The sequence below is a fragment of the Entelurus aequoreus genome, linkage group LG07, assembly GCF_033978785.1.
Source record: "Entelurus aequoreus isolate RoL-2023_Sb linkage group LG07, RoL_Eaeq_v1.1, whole genome shotgun sequence".
NCBI classification, from domain to species: domain Eukaryota; kingdom Metazoa; phylum Chordata; class Actinopteri; order Syngnathiformes; family Syngnathidae; genus Entelurus; species Entelurus aequoreus.
The window spans coordinates 53,186,658-53,205,592 of record NC_084737.1 but is presented as its reverse complement, the minus strand read 5'-3'; the positions used below and the strand labels follow the sequence as shown (position 1 = coordinate 53,205,592).

The window sequence follows — 18,935 nt, the reverse complement described above, 5'->3', positions numbered from 1 at the left end:
GCGTCGTCGTATAATTAAAATGAGCAAAATACGTAAATATCAAATGTTATTATGAATGTGCTCGTTACTGCATTACATATATACTTACATCATGTATATAAAATGTTGACTCTTGTAGGTTCCTTTGTAAGTGGACTTTTGCTCATGCTTATTTTACTAGATAGAATGTTGTTATTTTTTTTAAATACATGTGCTTGTCTTACATAAGGATTGAATGATACAAAAAAGTGCAGTTCCCATTTAACATTTTTTGGGGGGGATTTTTTTGTTGCTATTCTTACTCTCACCTAAACCGACCATACAAATTCAGGCCTGTTATTGTCTTTGTAAGGGGATAAACTTACAAATCACTAAGAATCGCTATCACTAAGAAGGCTCAGCACTTCCTGAGAGTCCTCAAGAAGTACAACCTGGACTCCAACCTGCTGCTGACCTTCTACCGCTCAACCATTGAGAGCCTGCTGACATACTGCATCACAGCATGGTACGGCAGCTGCACCGCTGCAGACAGGGAAACGCTCCAGAGAGTGGTAAAGGCACCACAGCGAATCATCAGCTGCCCTCTCCCCTCCCTGATAGACATTTACACCTCCCGCTGCCTCAGCAGAACTACCAACATTATCAAGGACAGCACCCACCCTGGCTCTGACCTGTTTGACCTGCTGCCCTCAGGAAGGCGCGACAGGGTCATCAGGACTAAGACAAACAGACTCAAGAACAGTTTTTTCCCTAAAGCCATAACCACGGTGAACTCTCATAGGCACTGATTTTATAGTTTAGCAGCTCTCTGTGTGCAATTTTTACTTTCCACCCACAGTCTGAATGCTTCTGTATATATGTATATACTATAATATTTAAACAACACATTCAGAACATTCGTCCTCAGGACTGGACTGTGCACCTTACCTCCTTTTGCACTATTTTTCTTTTTCATTCCGTTGTTTAAAAAAAAGAGCGAATGAGTAACTAACCGCTTCTGTCATAATAATTCCTGCATGGCTGTTTGCTTGTGTTACAAACAACCTTGGTAAATAGTTTGTTTACAACTTCCCAAGGTTTATTATGGGGAGATGAGGTGAGATTTTCATTATTTTCTTTTATCCAACACATGCAGCTCTGTCAGAAATCATCCTACCAGCATCGCTGCTTTCAACTAATCTTGAGTTTGTTAAAGTCAAACTAGAGATAGTACTGTATTTTCCGCACTAAAAGGCGCACCGGATTATAAGGCGCACCTTCAATGAATGGCATATTTCAAAACTTTGTTCATATATAAGGCGCACCGGATTATAAGGCGCACCTATGCATCCATTAGACGGAGCTGCGCTAAAGGGAATGTCAACAAAACAGTCAGATAGGTCAGTCAAACTTTATTAATAGATTACAAACCAGCGTTCTGACAACTCTGTTCACTCCCAAAATTAATGAACAGCTGTTTTATTATTTTCCCCGAGGTAAAGTCAGTGACGTGGTGTTTTGTTTATCTTTTAACAACAGCAAGGTATAACATGTAGTGCAACATTTATATCACATAGTCGAGGGGAACTTTTCCCTGATTCAATAAACACGTAAAAAACAGTGATACTGTTACGGTAAATCAAACGTTAGTGCAATCGCAATATAGTAACACTCGAAATAGTGCAGAGCAATAACAATATATCAATAACTCAACGTTGCTCAAACGTTAATGTCACACAACACAACACACAAAATAAACATGTAAAGCTCACTTTATGAAGTTATTCCTCATCCACGAATCCCTCGAATTCTTGTTCTTCAGTGTCCGAATTAAACAGTTGGGCGGATACGGCATCCAACTCGAAGTCGTCATTAATCGAGTTAAGGCTGAAACGACGCGTCGACGTAGTCGACGTCATCGGTTACGTAAATACGTCGACGCCGTTTTTGTGCGTCGACGCGTCGCATATTTACGTCACACTACCGTCATGGTGGAGCGCAAAGCAGACTGTGCGAGCGAGGGGGAAAAAGCACGCCAAAAGTGGTCAAAAGTGTGGGAGTATTTCAATACACAGCCTAATAATGTTGTTGTATGCACACTGTGTCGAGCGGAAATGGCCTATGACAGCAGCACAACGGCTATGAACGAACATTTGAAAAGAAAACCATCAACCATCAACTAGTCAATCGTCCGTGTTAGCATACGTTGTCATCATTACACAAAAACATGAATGTGTCATTTGTATCTGCTAGGGGTGTAACGGTACGTGTTTTGTATTGAACCGTTTCGGTACGGGGCTTTCAGTTCGGTACGGGGGTGTACCGAACGAGTTTCTAAGCTAAAGCTAACTTTAGCTGCTAAAGTGTTAACAAGCTGCTTTGCGCCTTCTGCCTCTGTCTCAGCACGCAGCATTGTCCCACCCACACAACCATCTGATTGGGACACAGAAAGCATTATCAGCCAATCAGCAGTGCGTATTCAGAGCGTTACCAGCCAATCAGCAGTGCGTATTCAGAGCGCATGTAGTCAGCGCTTCAGCGTCTAGCACAGGGGTCGGCAACCTTTACCACTCAAAGAGCCATTTTGGCAAGTTTCACACATTAAAGAAAGTAATGGGAGCCACAAAAATGTTTTTAAAATTTAAAATGAAAAACACCGCATACAAAGCTTACATGCTTTGTGCTATGTTAACCAGAGGTCTCAGACACACGCACCGGCACGCACTTTAATGTGGAAATTTAATGTTAGTGCAGCCCGCGAGTTTTGGATGAATGTCGCTTGCGTCACACTTGCCAACCCTCTCATTTTTCCCGGGAGACTCCCGAACATCAGAGTGTTATGGCCTTGCATTTGGGGCCCTCTACAGTCTGCCCAAGCAGTGTTCCTGCTCGGCCACAAGTGGAATGCAGCTTTAGCTTGCTCACGTAAGAGACAGCAAGGCTACTAACTCAGCTGCCACACATCTTACACTGACGGTACCAATACCCAGAATCCCATGCAGCCCTAACTCTTCCGCTCAACCAACCACGAAGAGGGGGGGGGGTTTGATGTGTGGGGGGATTTGGTGGTAGCGGGGTGTATAATGTAGACCGGAAGAGTTAGGACTGCATGGGATTCTGGGTAATGGTTGTGTTGTGTTTATGTTGTGTTACAGTGGGATGTTCTCCAGAAATGTGTTTTTCATTCTTTTTTGGTGTGGGTTCACAGTGTGGCGCATATTTGTAACGTAACAATGTTGAAGTTGTTTGATACGGCTACCGTCAGTGTAAGCTGTGTGGCTGATGAGTAAGTATGCTTTGCTGTCTCCTGTGTGAGCAAGTAATAACAACATGCAACATGCGGCTGGACTGACACGCTGTAAGTAAATGCTATAGAGGACTATTACTGCAGTGCAATTAGGGCACGCCCTTTATATAGTAATTACAGTGTTAATATGATTATTTTCCCTGGGAGTAATATATGAGAGACACTGACATCCATAAGTCTCCTGGGAAAATCGAGGGGGTCGGCATGCATGTAGCTGAGCCGCATCAGAGTGGTCAAGGAGCCGCATGCGGCTCCGGAGCCGCGGGTTGCCGACCCCTGGTCTAGCAGATAGGTGTTTAGTAGGTGAGCATCAGGCAGCGGACTCTCCCCAAATGATAATAAACACCTCCCAGTCAACTACTAGTAACATCACTATGAGCCCGTTGACCTACTAGAAACTTAAACTGCAGCTCAGCTCGCTCACAGTCCTGGTTTGAGGTGAAGGCTAATTACCTCTCAGTTCCAGCCACATCGAACCCTTCTGAGCGCCTATTTACAGCTGCTGGGAATATTGTAAACAAGAAAAGAAGCAAAGCAAGTAGACATGCTAACCTTTCTTCATTACAACTGTTAGTCACTCACTGGAATGAGTATAATTGGTTATTGTGTACTGTGTTGGAATGGATGTTTATTTTGCACATTTTAAAAGCAATACTTAATGTTTACAGTGCTCCAGAATATTTAGATTGGCACTTTTTTGTATTGGATGTTTATCTTTATTTTTGCACATTTTAGCAAATAAGCAATACTTTCACTTTTGTTGAAATGTTTACACTGTTGTTACAGAATATTTCGTTTTGCACTTTTTTGTATTGGATGTTTATCTTTATTTTTGCACATTTTAAAGCAAAATAAGCAATACTTTTACTTTTGAAATGCTTATACCAATACTTTTACTTTTGAAATGCTTATACCATTGCAGAATATTAAGATTTGCACTGGATGTTTACATTTATATTGGCACATTAAAAAGCAAATAAGCTACTTTTAATTTTGTTAAATGTTAAAAGTTTTAAATGTTTACATTGTTACAGAATATTTTGTCATGTTGTTGTCAATGTTGACTGAGTGGCCATACTTTTTTTTTTTGTAAATAAAAGCCATGCCTTTTGAAAAAACTGGCCTACGTTTATTTTTTCATCTTCATTTTAAATAAAATAAAATAAAAAATAATCGGTAAAAGGAAAATCTATAGATTAATCGAAAAAAATAATCTACAGATTAACCGATTAATCGAAAAAAATGATCTATAGATTAATCGATAGAAAAATAATCGTTAGCTGCAGCCTTAAATCGAGTCAGTGTCGCTGCTGCTCTATTTCCGTGTTTTACTGCGTGACTGATCGTCTTAAGTTTAAACTCTGCGTCGTAAGCGTGTCTCTTAATAGGAGCCATTTTGGGGTCTTTACATAAACAAACAAATGGAAATCAAAACAGCACGCCTCGCGCAATCATATATCCGAGCATGCACCGCGCGCTTCTTCTTCTTCTACGGGGGCGGCTGCTTACCGTAGAAGAAGAAAATGAAGTTGGCGGCTGCTTACCGTAGTTGTGAGACCTAAACTTTATGAAAATTAAGTTTAGGTTTGTTGTGGCTCAATATTGGTCCATGTATAACGCGCCCTGGATTATAAGGCGCACTGTCAGCTTTTGACAAAATTGGAGGTTTTTAGGTGCGCCTTATAGTGCGTAAAATACGGTAGTCTGAAAAAGTTCAACAAGTGTTTTCTCCTAGTGCTCTATCCAAAGACTTATGTAAAGTGAAAATACAGACAAGGCTCTGTTAAAAAGCAGGATATAAAGAGGATCCTTACTGACAAAAAACACATTAAAAAAAGATCTTCTGCAGAAAAAGAGTTTGTGCACAAGAAATGTCCACATAATGCCAACTACTTTGAACTTGTCTGCAATAATTAGTAGTGTTATTTATGATGTGAAAGAGACAAAATAGCACATTGCAATACAATAACAGAAGCAGAAGTTGTTCTGGTAAATTGATATGCAAGAAAGAGTCCGAGTAACTTTAGTCCCACTAACGAACCTCATGTCAGCAGGATGAATGAGTGACCAGGCTGACGATGGGCGGGCCGCACTCTCCCATCATGCAGGCCAATAACAGGACGGAGTTGCTTGGCAGGCAGCTGCTGGACTGTTGCGTAAGCTCACTGCAAGTCCACTCACTTATCGATTTGTCTCCTCGCGATGGCAGCTGCGAAGAAAGTGTGCATCATCGGATCTGGAAATTGGTAAGTAGTGTCGCTGCTATGAATGTAGCAACATGGAGAGAGAGGAGCTGTTGAACGGAGCTAACTTACCATGTGTGCTGCATTGCTAGGTCGGCTAGCATCTTAGCATCGCAGAGAAAACTGCTAGCTTACCAACTGCTTTTTTTTCCTTATCGCTATGTTTGTTGCCTTTGCTTTGCTAGGCAAGCTTTATCAATATTATTTACTATATGATACGTGCATTGGTGAAATAAGACATGTTTTTCATGTCTCATACTATAAACGTGAGTGCCGTAAACAGTGCCGTTATTCGCCTTCGGTGGTTTAACGGCGCCTCTTTAAATTACTTTTCGCAGTGTTTCTGAATTTGATAGTTGACGTGCCAAACTATGTCACTCCGTCATAGTGTTCTTATATGTTATTATATGTTAACATTTACCACAATTTGCCGGTAAATATTCACTCTTACTCAGATACGTGGACCGGAAGACGTGTTATTTTACATTAGGACATCCGGTTTTCAAATTAAAAGGACAATATTTAGGGTAACTATCACTGTAGTTTATCAATATAAACTATTCAACGTGAATACATGCATGTAAAACGTTCTTGTTTTTTTCTTCTAAAAAATCAAATACAGACCGATGTAAGCAGTTTGTTTACCCTGCTGACAGTGACTTAAAGGGGTCATGTTATGCTGAACCAACTTTTCTTACTTGATGGTTACCTGTTTTGGTGTATCTTGGGCTCTGCATAAGTCTCTAAAATTTGAAGTCAAACCATGGGTGCATGGCGGAGATATTTATAAAACAATCTGGCCTTGACTTTAGTGACATATTTCGCCTTAGTTATGTCAGCAGATACCTCCGTAGAGGTTTACCCGAATAGCTTTGCATGAGTTTATCCTGTGAATACATTTGCATTCCAATGAGACGGCCAGAAAGCGGCTTTAAGATGGTCTGTAAAACAATCAACGCAAAATGTTGACCAACGCACAACCATTAAATGTTATGATTGTAAACCACAAGGAATGGTTTTAAATGTAGAAAAAAAATCCTGTGAAGTCTTTAAACAGTACCGTTTATCACTCTAACTGTAAATAGTGCATAAGTATCAAACCGAAGGCCTGGGGGCCAGATTTGATCAGTCACATCCTTTTGTTGCCCGCAAAAGCCACATGTTTTTATTTATTTTTTAATTTAGTTTAAAAAGTAAAAATGCATATATTCTAAACTTTAATATTATTTTATTATTAAGGGACAAGCAGTAGAAAATTGATAGATATAAGGGTTTCAGATATCGATTATTGAAGTTATTATATAATCTATCAATGCATGTCTTTGGAGGAAGAAGGAAGCCAGAGTACCCGGAGAGAACCCACTCAGTCACAGGGAGAACATGCAATCTCTACACAAAAAGACAGCAATTTTTATTTAGGTTTCGTAAAAAAAAAAAAAAATTGCACACATAAACAAAAAAAAAACACTCAATATACAATGGAAAACAAAACATGTGTGGAAAAGGTTAAGAAGAACCTATGGTCTTCTAGTAAAGCTACATCCCCCGAGACATCACAAATATCACAGCAACAAGTGAGTGTGTGTGTGAATTATATTTATATAGCGCTTTTTCTCTAGTGACTCAAAGCACTTTACATAGTGAAACCCAATGTCTAAGTTACATTTAAACCAGTGTGGGTGGCACTGAGAGCAGGTGGGTAAAGTGCCTTGCCCAAGGACACAACGGCAGTGACTAGGATGGCGGAAACGGGGATCGAACCTGGAACCCTCAAGTTGCTGGCACGGCCACTCTACCAACCGAGCTATACCGCCCCGGAACAAGAATAGACATGTCAAATACAATACATATCATATACAGCAAACATCCTCATAATTAACTCCAGACCAACATAGCCTTCAATTGTTTTGAAAATAATAAAATGTTGTGGTTTGAAGAGCTGGTGGTAGGTAATTCCAAACAGAGTCCTCTGTATTGAAGCATACCTTTCTTAGTAGAAGTTATACACAATGGTAGATAAAAGTCATGACTGTATTTTGTTGAATAATTGTTTGTCAGAAAATGTAAGAAAAGAAAAAAAAAAGGAAAACCATTTGTAAATCAGTAGACATAGTACATTGTTGCACATAAAAATAAATATAAAATATATGTTCACATTAAGTTTGTCATTTTTGAAAAGAGGCGCAGATGTAGACAGTCTATTGGAAAAATGCATTATTCTCAATAATTTATTTGTAATTATTACGATTTAAAAGGTGTGATTGACAAGTAGCACCCTAAAACTATTGCAATTTATTATATGTGGATATATAAAAACTATAGTATTGTCAACATACAAGAACGATCACTAAAACAAACTCTACTCAAAATACTCATCGATTTCATCAGAAATGTCAGTATATTTCCAAGTTAATTTTTTATCAACTCCTAAAAATTGGTTTGAGACGCCAGGCTGATTTTGATGTCATCAATTAATATTTTCAGGTTTTCTTTATTATAGCTTTTATTTTCATACTAAAAATCATAAAATGTGTTTAAGGTTAGGCAACTATGTATTAATTTCAAACCATTCAGAAATATGTGACAGTTGTCAAGCAATAAAGATTAGAATGAGATACTAAAAGACAGGTGTCATTTGCAAGCATTAGAGACAGTAGTGTACATTCTTACAAACTTTTTTAAAATCATTGATATAGATTAGGAATAAGTGGTCCCAAAATGGAACCCTGAGGAACCCCAGAAGCTAACCCAGCTCTATTAGAAATGTGATTATTAATAAAAACATTGTTTTCTTTCATGAAGACTGCTAAATGGCCATTTTAGAACAACATTTTCAGTGCCATATGTATTTAATTTTGTTAGAGGAATTATAATATTGGCAGTAGCCTGAGACAAATCTAAAAATATTCCAAGACGGTATTTCTTATGATCTAGATCAGTTGCAATTTTATTGACAAATTGTTGCATAGACATTTCTGAAACTATGTTGATGGATATACAATTAGTTAAGAAAATTTTTCTAATCAAATGTATTATCTTAATCGTTGCAGCCCTACTTATTACGCAACAAAATAATTCAAGCATTTGTTATCAAAATATACGCTTGTCAACATGACTTCTGATTTCAAAGCAAGTTATCCATTAATTTGTTAGTAAAACATATAATCCAATGCATGGACAGTTGAGTAAAATTTTAATGCGGCAATTATGTTTGTATTCCAGTGTTTCCCCACACATTCATTTATTTGTGGCGGCCCGCCACGAAAGAATTACGTCCGCCACAAATATAAAACTTTTTTTTTTTGTTTTTTTGTCCTGTCCAGCTTCTCAGGCGAATCATATAGTTGATGTAGATGCCCATATAGGCTGTTCAGATTTACTTTACAAAAGAGAAGTGCAGGATACTTCTCGTGTTGCCTTATTTGTTTTTGACCACTACTCTTTTCTGTTTATGACTGTGGCAGGACACCTCTGCCTCTGTTTCACTTTATGTTGCTGGTAAATAATATGGTTGTAGTAGTAGGCTAAAGTTAAATTATTTAGTATGCACTAATTAAAGGGGCAGAGCTTTCAGAGACATTTTAGCTTTTATATTTTATAAAATATTTTTTGTAAGAACCACAATTAATAAATATATTTCAGTGAATAACTTATTGTTCAAATCTGTATATAAATATGTACATAAAGTGTTGTAATTATATTGTAAAATGGATGGATGGATGGACGTTTAAAACAAAACTGTTATTAATTAGTAAGTATACATTTTTTGAGCCTTTTTAGAGAAAATCGTATTGTAGTAAATTATGCAAATTACTTGATGATGTCATGGTGACCACGCCCATAGCCACGCCCCCACCGCCACAGGTATCTTGGCAGTTTATGGGAAACACTGTATTCCTATATATATTCACTTTTTCTTTTGTGGCCCTCAATGAAAACAAGTTAGACAACCCTGACAGTGCATCATGTATAAAGTTGTGTGCTTCACCTATATACATTACATCATTATAAATGTTATGACTTGAATAATTAAACACTTTAAACAAAATAATTTTTGATTCTTTTTACAGCAAGTGTGTCTAATCTAGCACATTGTTATGTTCAAACTCTAATTACAACTATTAACAACACAGGGGCTCTGCCATTGCCAAGATAGTGGGTTCCAATGCCGCTCACAATTCCAAATTTGACAACAAAATAAAAATGTGGGTGTTTGAGGAGATGGTGAACGGGCGCAAACTGACTGAAATAATCAACAGTGACCATGAGAATGTCAAGTACCTTCCCGGGCACAAGCTACCTGCAAATGTGGTAAGAACATGTTGCTTTCTCACACCTCACCTCGACTGTTCAGAGTCTGTCGATTGGCCCTTTCTGCTTGTGCATGACAGCCTTTTGCTTTTATACTATCATGCTTTGTACCTGCATATATTCCTTTATGTGCAAAGTTGTCTGTTGCATTTGTAATGTTAAAGGGAAACTGTACTTTTTTGGAATGTTGCCTATCATTCACAATACTTATGTAAGACAAGAACTTGTTTCTCTTTTTTTTGCATTTTAAATATTAAGTGCAATCAAGTGTCCGCTTATAATGGAGCCTATGGGAGTCCCTCTCTTCTGCCTATAAAGCCCTTAAAACACATCCAAACATCTACATTAGGGTTGTATATACATGATGTAAGTATATATGTAATGTAGTAATGAGCATATTTATAATATTTAATATTTACGGATTCTGATCATTTTAAGCATATGCGGCTCATTAATTTAAAAAACAATTCACAACGTTCCCTTTTTTCCCCCACTACATCCCTGATTACGAGCCAACAAAGACAATAAAACCTCACTTACTGTACATGGTCTGCTGTCATTTGGATGCCAACTGCTGGGATGTTCATAAATTCCCATTTAGATGCAAAATGTCCATAATCCTCACAAAGAAACGGGTTGGGGGGGCGGTGGAGAACAAGTGTCTTTTCGTGTCGTCCTCGCCAGTTTAGGGTCCTAAATGGCTGTTAAAGTGTACCAACTTGTCGGAATACCTACTCAGACGTCTCATATCCAGGTGAGATGCATGATTTAAGATCTAGAATAAACTTACAGGGCGCAAGGAAGCGAGAAAGCAGCAGACCACTCGATGATGTAAACTTAGGCACACAGGATGTGATCACGGCGCCGCTATAAATAGTTTGTCTGTGTTAGCGCTTATAATACTTGGTTAATATTCAAATCACGAAATGTAAATGGATTAATAAAACTGTGCAATGTCTGCTGTCATTAGGATGCTGACTGACAGTTTTGCTATATCCCCATTTTAGATGAAAATTACTGTTCATAATCCTCGCGAAGAAAAGGGGGGTGGAACCAAGCATCTTTTCGTGTCGTTCTCGCCATTGCCAGGTTTAAATGGCCTGTAAAAGTGTACAAATATGTCATATTACATTCTCATCCTTCTACTATCCAGGTGAGATGCATGATTTATGATCTACAATAAAGTTTGACGAGCAAAGGAAGCGAGGAAGAAGCTTACAACTCGATGTAAACATAGGCACACAGGCTAGTGATCACGGTGCTGCTATAAATAGTTTGTGTGCATTAGCGCGTATAATAATATCACTAACACTTGGTTAATATTCAAGGCACAAAATGTAAAAGGAGTATTGTTGGCGCTTTTTGGATGTTTTTTATTGGGTTTTAAGGGCATAATAGAAGGCCCCCCATCGGCTCTGCTGTAAGCTGACTTTTAATCACGCGATAGAATGCATTAAAAAAATACATCCGCCACGTCTTTCATTATGATTGTGAACAATAGGCAAAGTGCATTTCCCCTTTAATGAATAATGCTTTAAACTTTTTATTTTGTTGTTGGATGAGGTGTTAAACTGTCAAGAAGAAAGGTTGCAGTGCTTTTGGATCTTAATAAAGGAATAATAAACCTTGTCCATAATTTCTCCTCAGCTGGCCGTACCAGACCTGGTAGAAGCATCCAGTGATGCAGACATTCTGGTGTTTGTCATCCCACACCAGTTTATTGGCAGAGTGTGTGACACCATGAAGGGCAAAATAAAGAACGATGCGCTGGGGATTTCCCTTATCAAGGTTGGACTTGCATTGGGATGTTTATTATTTTCTGTTAACTTTTTTCTCCCGATGTGTTAACAGGGTGTTGACGAGGGCCCCGATGGCCTCAAACTCATTTCTGATGTGATCCAAGAGAAGCTGAGCATTGCTATGAGTGTGCTAATGGGAGCCAACATTGCCAATGAAGTTGCTGATGAAAAATTTTGTGAGACCACCATTGGTTAGTCGTAATTTTGTTCATTTTCTCAACTTGCTGTGATAAGTGTAGCCTTATTTGGGCTACCAGATAATATATTGTAGCTATCAGCACTGGCCTGTATGTCACAAATACACCATTATCGCTCAGTGACACTCTTAGGGCTCTTGTAGTCCATTTGAAATATGTTTAAAATCGCTTTTACGATCAATCGGGAGGAGCTCAGGGTAAAGCCGCTGCTCCTCCAGATTGAGTGGAGCCAGATGAGGTAGTTCGAGCATCTAGTCAGGCCACAGTGAACACGTTAGAGACTATGGGCCTGATTCACTAAAAGATTGCGTGTACTAAAATGCGTGCAACCCTTGTAGCACAAGCAAAGCTGATCTACTCAACATGTGCAAAGTGGATTACATCTATTAAGTAAGCAGAATAAGGAGCGCAATCCTTTGTTTTCGTTCATATCCAAAATATATGCTAATCATCAAAACACCCACAATGCTGTGAAGATAAAATGCAAATATAATTATTACCATACATTACCATACCAGCTTTATTTATAAAGCCCTTTAAAAACAACCACGGTTGAAGAACAAAGGGCTGTACACCACAAAGAAATAGAGGCAAAGGACAGACTAAAAAATAACATTTAAAACAGAAGTAAAAATACACATTGAAAAAGCTAATACAAATTACCCTAAAATAAATTTTTTAGATAAAAAGCAGTTAAAAAGTTAAACAGTTTAAAAAGTTAAACAGTTTAAAGTCTCATCCTGGGTTAAAAGCCAGTGAATAAAAATGGGTTTCAAGATGGGTCTTAAAAATAGCCAAAGAAGGGGCCTGTCTCACATGGAGAGGGAGGTCGTTCCAGAGTTTGGGACCCGCAACAGAGAAGGCTCTGTCCCCTCTGAGCTTGCGCTTTGATTTGGGTACCTCCAGAAGCAGCTAATCAGCTGACCTGAGGGACCGGGTGGGGGCATAGAGGTGGAGCAGCTCAGAGAGGTAAGGTGGGGCAAGACCATGTAAGGATTTAAAAACGAGTAAGATCATTTTAAAATGGACTCTTAAAGACACAGGCAGCCAGTGGAGGGAGGCTAAAACAGGAGTAACATGCTCTCTTTTTCTTGTGTTAGTTAAAAGTCGGGCAGCTGCATTTTGGACCAGCTGCAGACGTGCTATATGATTTATCAACACACACATCGTTGTTCTGCAAGCATTATATGGTGTTTTATTTAGCATGTGTCAAGACGTGTAAGATAATTGTTCCACACACAGCAGCAGGATCACTGCTGGCGCTGCACAGACGAGAAACCTCCGTCCTACGTGTGTGTCAACATTTTGGACGGTCAGAAACAAAAATATTAGACATACTGTCTATTCCAGTGTTTTTTAATGTAGGAGTCCATTGTTGGGCCGCCAGCGCCTCCTAGAGGTCCACAAAAAAAAAAAGTTTCTTGCTTTAATACACTTTTCCACCACTTGCGGCAGTTATAACAATATCCATCCAGCCATCCATTTTCTATCGCTTGTCAATCTCTGGGTCACAGGGATTGCTGGAACCTATCCCAGCTTACCTCGGGCAGAAAGGGGGATACACCCTGGACAAGTCGCCATCTTATTTAAACAGATGAATTCAGGAGCTAAAGTCAGAGAAGTTTTTAAGTGCAAAAAATATGGCTTAAGTGGTGAAACTGTATTTTCATTTGCTCCTTAATTGTATAGACAGTTTAAAGGCCTACTGAAATGATTTTTTTTTATTTAAACGGGAATAGCAGATCCATTCTATGTGTCATACTTGATCATTTCGCGATATTGCCATATTTTTGCTGAAAGGATTTAGTAGAGAAAATCGACGATAAAGTTCGCAACTTTTGCTCGCTGATAAAAAAAAGCCTTGCCTGTACCGGAAGTAGCGTGACGTCACAGGAGCTAGTATTCCTCACAATTCCCCATTGTTTACAATGGAGCGACAGAGATTCGGACCGAGAAAGTGATGATTACCCCATTAATTTGAGCGAGGATGAAAGATTCGTAGATGAGTGTTACAGTGAACGACTTGAGAGGCAGTGATGGACGTATCTTTTTTCGCTCTGACCGTAACTTAGGTACAAGCTGGCTCATTGGATTCCACACTCTCCTTTTTATATTGTGGATCACGGATTTGTATTTTAAACCACCTCGGATACTAGATCCTCTTGAAAATGAGAGTCGAGAACGCGAAATGGACATTCAGTGCCTTTTATCTCCACGACAATACATCGGCGAAATGCTTTAGCTAACTGCATATAGAAACAAAAAAAATAAACCCCTGACTGGAAGGATAGATAGAAAATCAACAATACTATTAAACCGTGGACATGTAAATACACGGTTAATGCTTTCCAGGCTGGCGAAGGTTAACAATGCTGTGCTAACGACGCCATTGAAGCTAACTTAGCAACCAGACCTCACAGAACTATGTACTCTCTCCTTTTTCTATTGTGAATCACGGATTTGTATTTTAAACCACCTCGGATACTATATCCTCTTGAAAATGAGAGTCGAGCACGCGAAATGGACATTTAAAGTGACTTATCTCCAAGACAATACATCGGTGACACACTTAGCTACTGAGCTAGCGCGTAGCATCGTTCTCAAATGAAGATAGAAACCCATCAACAGCCGTGCTCACCTGCATTCCAGCGATCAACGGCGCGACGAAGGACTTCATCCGTGGGTTTGGCGGCAAGCATCGGCTAGGCGTAGTAAGTAGTCCTTGTTGTGTTGCTGTAAGTATTGTAATGTCCCGCAGTGGAGAAGGAGTCACACAGACGAGGAAGCGCTGCTCAATCGCTTTATTAAAAAGCGGTAACTGGGTTTAGTTCAAAAAGTAACACACACACCTACACGAGCTGCTGTTAGCCAAAACTCACGCTCACACACACAAGTTCTCCGCCAACTCACTCGCGCATGCGCGTTCCCCAAACCCTTAAAGACAGTACACTAATGCAAATATCACAGATATTACAGTATTGTACTTAGCCGCTAATACACCGATCGATCCCACCTACAACGTTCTTCTTTGCAGCCTCCATTGTTCATTAAACAAATTGCAAAAGATTCACCAACACAGATGTCCAGAATAATGTGGGATTTTGTCGAAGAAAACAAGAGGCTTTTCTATCGGGTCCGATGGGGTCCATCCAACCACTTCCGTTGCTTTTGTGACGTCACGCGCAAAAATCATATCCAAAGGAGTTTTTCAACCGGAAGTGTGGCGGGAATTTTAAAATTGCACTTTATAAGTTAACCCGGCCGTATTGGCATGTGTTGCAATGTTAAGATTTCATCATTGATATATAAACTATCAGACTGCGTGGTTGGTAGTAGTGGGTTTCAGTAGGCCTTTAAACATATTTACTGTTAATTTAGTTCATGCAAGCACAACATCATTGTATGTACAGAACATTTATTTTTAATCAGTTAATAAGTCCCTTCTAATACCGTATATTTGGTTAGCACTTATTTTTCTAATCAGGTTATGGTTTAAGTTTATTCCAAATTTGCATACAGTTAATATGATAAATCACGTTTCCAGTTTCTCATCACATGTCAGAAAAGGAGTAGAAAAAAATGGAGCTCATTTAATACAACCCCTTTTCTATTTCATAGCAACTACAAACACATTTATTCACTTCCTGTTCTTAATTTGTAACACAATTCAAATCCATAAGTAATAATGTTCTCAAATACTTAAATTGTAAATCCTCCCCCCCCCCCCCCCCCCTCCACACGTGTAAAGCGACTTTGGGTATTTAGAAAAGCGCTATATAAATCCATTATTATTATTATTATTAAACTGACGCTGTAATGACATCGTTATTGTAAGAGCGAACACTGAGGAACTCTTTTTTCTATCGTAGTAACACATCGACGTGCTTCGGTATTAGCCGTAAAAGCTTACTATGGCAAGAGATAAGGTAGCTTCTACGTCAGCATGAAACATGTTTGAGTTTGTAATGCACAACACAATGTGATCGGACACTAATTTGTATTGACTGAAAAACATGAACAATCATGTCTATGAATGTTCTCACTCATTGAGGTCATTGTAATCTCAGGGCATTCAATTGATCGCAACTGGACTGTTTGGTCAGATATGATCTGACCAATTTAAGTCTATGAGCACGAAATGATGAAGCCTAATCGGATGAGAGGCAAAACGTCTTCTAAAACAAACCAAACAGCTCAGTTGCGAACGATTGAATGCCCTGAAAACGAACAATCATATTACAGTATCTGTAAAGTATTAGCCAACATCTCACGTTTTGTTTGTACACAGCTAGCAAGACAACATATGTACTGTAGTTGTACTAACACGCATGACGTGCTGCATCTATCATGATCGCTATTAAAAGTGACTCACTCGATGGATAGTTGTTTGTTTGGTCCAGCTGGCAGGGGACATTTCCTGTTGATTTTGGGTAAGAAGTCCCTTTATGTCGAAATAACTTTGCTCCAAGTTTCATATTTGTAGTGTCAAAATCCCTCTCCCGGCTTCCATCTGCTCTCTTCCTTCGTGCTTGCTTCTATAAGCAGCAGTATATTTATTCAAAAAGATAAGGTTGTAAATCCTAAATTTTTCCAAAAATAGTAGTCTTCCTTGTCTGTTACCAAGTCTGCCATGATTAGAACACACAATCAAGTTTGATTCCGGAAGTAGGAACACACGTCTGGCAGAAGTCAGATCTGTATATAAAACGTTGGAGGGTTTTGAAGTTATTTTAGAGGGCTTTGAAGGCTACAACGATGACTCCCATTAGCCACATCTTCCAAGCGTTTATCTTTAAAATCGTAAAAAGAAAAAAACGTGTGTTCTTGTCTCTCATGATTGTGAAGGATAGGCAAAATTCCAGAAAAAAGTGCGGCTCCCTTTTAAGGGCTTATTCAAACAAATTCATTGATGCGTTTTGGTGTCATTTAGTATTTTTTTTTAAATAAAGTTTGTTTTTTTTTACACACATTCTAATACCGGTATATATTGTACTTCTTGTTTAAAAAAAATTTCAAGTGTGCATTTTTTTTTGCATCTTGAGCGGAGTAAGTGCAGCCTCTCTCCAATGAGCACACCTTTGGCGGTAAAAAGAAAATCTAATACAAATTGTGTCAATGTAGATGATGCTAAAATGCTTGTGCTTCTAAAATCCCCATAAAGTGGTACATGTCTGCTCCATGTTTAAAAACATAGAAACATGCCAAAGTTAGGAAAGAGCCTGATAAAAATTAATGAAGTGATTTAAGTACCGGTATTGAAAATAGAAAAATTAACATCAGTTTCAAACCTGTCCATCGAGATAAAGGTTTGTTTTGATGTTTATGGCAAATAAAAAAATAACACAAAATATGCAAAATTTGCCAGCAAATACCGGTAGTTTAAGTAGGATATTTGATGTGAAGTAATTTTAACCTTAAAAATATCAATTCACAACATTATTTTTTAAGCAATTTTTATTTTTTGTTTCTTGCTTGTTTAGGTTCTTAAGTATCTTGCTTCCTCTCCATGGGGTGATTGTTAATACTGCATCCTTAGTTTTATATGTAACATCCAACACAAGACAGTTTTCTTATTTAAAACCACAAAATAGTTTATTTTTCTTAGTTTTATATGTAACATTCAACACAAGACAGTTTTCTTATTTAAAACCACAAAATAGTTTATTTTCAGATTCACGGTTTGGGATTATAACTGTCTAAAATTGCTGATTGAAAAAAACAAAAACCTCTTCATTGAGTATGTTTTGCCGGTCTTAAAATATTTTTTTTCTTGCAGGATGTAAGAATAAAAACCACGGGGCTCTTCTAAAAGAACTCATGCAAACCAACAACTTCCGTGTAACTGTAGTGGAAGAGCATGACGTGGTGGAAATCTGTGGCGCTTTAAAGGTAAACAGAGGTTTAGAGTGATAATGTTGTTGGTCGTTTGACTTTGGGTTGTGTTTTTTGCGACATATTTAAGTAAGTGCATTTAAAGTGACCGTACCTTTTCTTCTTAGAACATTGTTGCCGTGGGGGCAGGTTTCTGTGATGGTCTGGGTTTTGGCGACAACACAAAAGCAGCAGTGATCCGGTTAGGTTTGATGGAGATGATCGCGTTTGCTCGCATTTTCTGCACAGCCGGACCCGTGTCCTCTGCAACTTTTCTGGAAAGCTGTGGCGTGGCTGATCTCATTACAACCTGCTACGGCGGCCGCAATCGCAAAGTAGCTGAAGCCTTTGTAAAGACAGGAAAGGTGAGAGGGAGGTTTGCCGAAGTTTGTATCTTGCAGTTCTCGAGGTGTCGTTATCTTGTTTCTTGTGGCAGTCCATTGAGGAATTGGAGAAAGAGATGCTGAATGGTCAGAAACTGCAGGGACCAGCGACTGCAGCTGAAGTCTATCTCATCCTCAAGCACAAAGACTTGGTTGACAAGTAAGTCAAGCTACAATGCACAACATATCTTAAAGTAACAAAAGACACCAGTCATGTAATTTTCAACTCACTACAAACTGCACGTTCCTCCAGGTTTCCACTGTTCAATGCCGTGTATCACATTTGCTACAAGGCCCGCCCAGTCACAGAGTTTATCAGCTGCTTGCAGAACCATCCAGAGCACATGTAAACACAAAAAAACTGACCAAGTGCCTTCTACATGGAGAACGTTACCTACCGCCTGTCATCCGTTACTCAGCAGCAGCCGACCAGTCACTCCACGGCTGTCATGCATTAGCGAGTGAGTGACTCCACGGAGATGTTGCACGACTTTTGTGTTTTTAGTCAACCACTTTGTCCTTAACTGTGTAAAGTGCGTTTTCATTTCATCATGCTGACTGACACTTGAAGGATCTGTTGTTTTTGTAAATTCCTCAATATTCACGTTTGGTAGTTCTTGGAGTTCAAGCTAAACCTAAATGCACAATGCATTACATAACATAATTACATTTTAACCTCAAGGAGATGCAGCCTGTTTTAGTTATGCTGTGATTGCCCTTCACATACTAATAGTCAAATGTTAGTGGGCCAACAAAACATGCATCCAAACTTTATGGACAAGCTCTAACTCAGCCATTAATGGTGGAAAAATTATTTGTATCTATTCTAATATTGTTGTCTACTACCAAATCATTTTTGATCAAAA

The 18,935-nt window shown here is 38.8% G+C and overlaps 1 protein-coding gene across 2 annotated transcripts; it reads left to right on the top strand.

The window, feature by feature from the left end:
- Window positions 1–5,328: 5,328 nt before the first annotated feature.
- LOC133654008 (glycerol-3-phosphate dehydrogenase [NAD(+)], cytoplasmic) lies at window positions 5,329–18,639 on the top strand. 2 transcript variants are annotated; one of them, XM_062053942.1, is made up of 8 exons: window positions 5,352–5,511; window positions 9,642–9,819; window positions 11,467–11,607; window positions 11,671–11,809; window positions 17,592–17,704; window positions 17,815–18,051; window positions 18,123–18,229; window positions 18,323–18,639. In XM_062053942.1, the coding sequence occupies exons 1-8, from the start codon at window positions 5,468–5,470 to the stop codon at window positions 18,417–18,419; spliced, it is 1,056 nt and encodes a 351-aa protein (XP_061909926.1). In that variant the 5' UTR covers window positions 5,352–5,467; the 3' UTR covers window positions 18,420–18,639. The 2 variants fall into 2 exon arrangements, with proteins under 2 accessions (XP_061909927.1, XP_061909926.1); XM_062053943.1 differs by lacking the exon at window positions 9,642–9,819 and having other exon boundaries at window positions 5,329–5,511.
- Window positions 18,640–18,935: the final 296 nt, after the last annotated feature.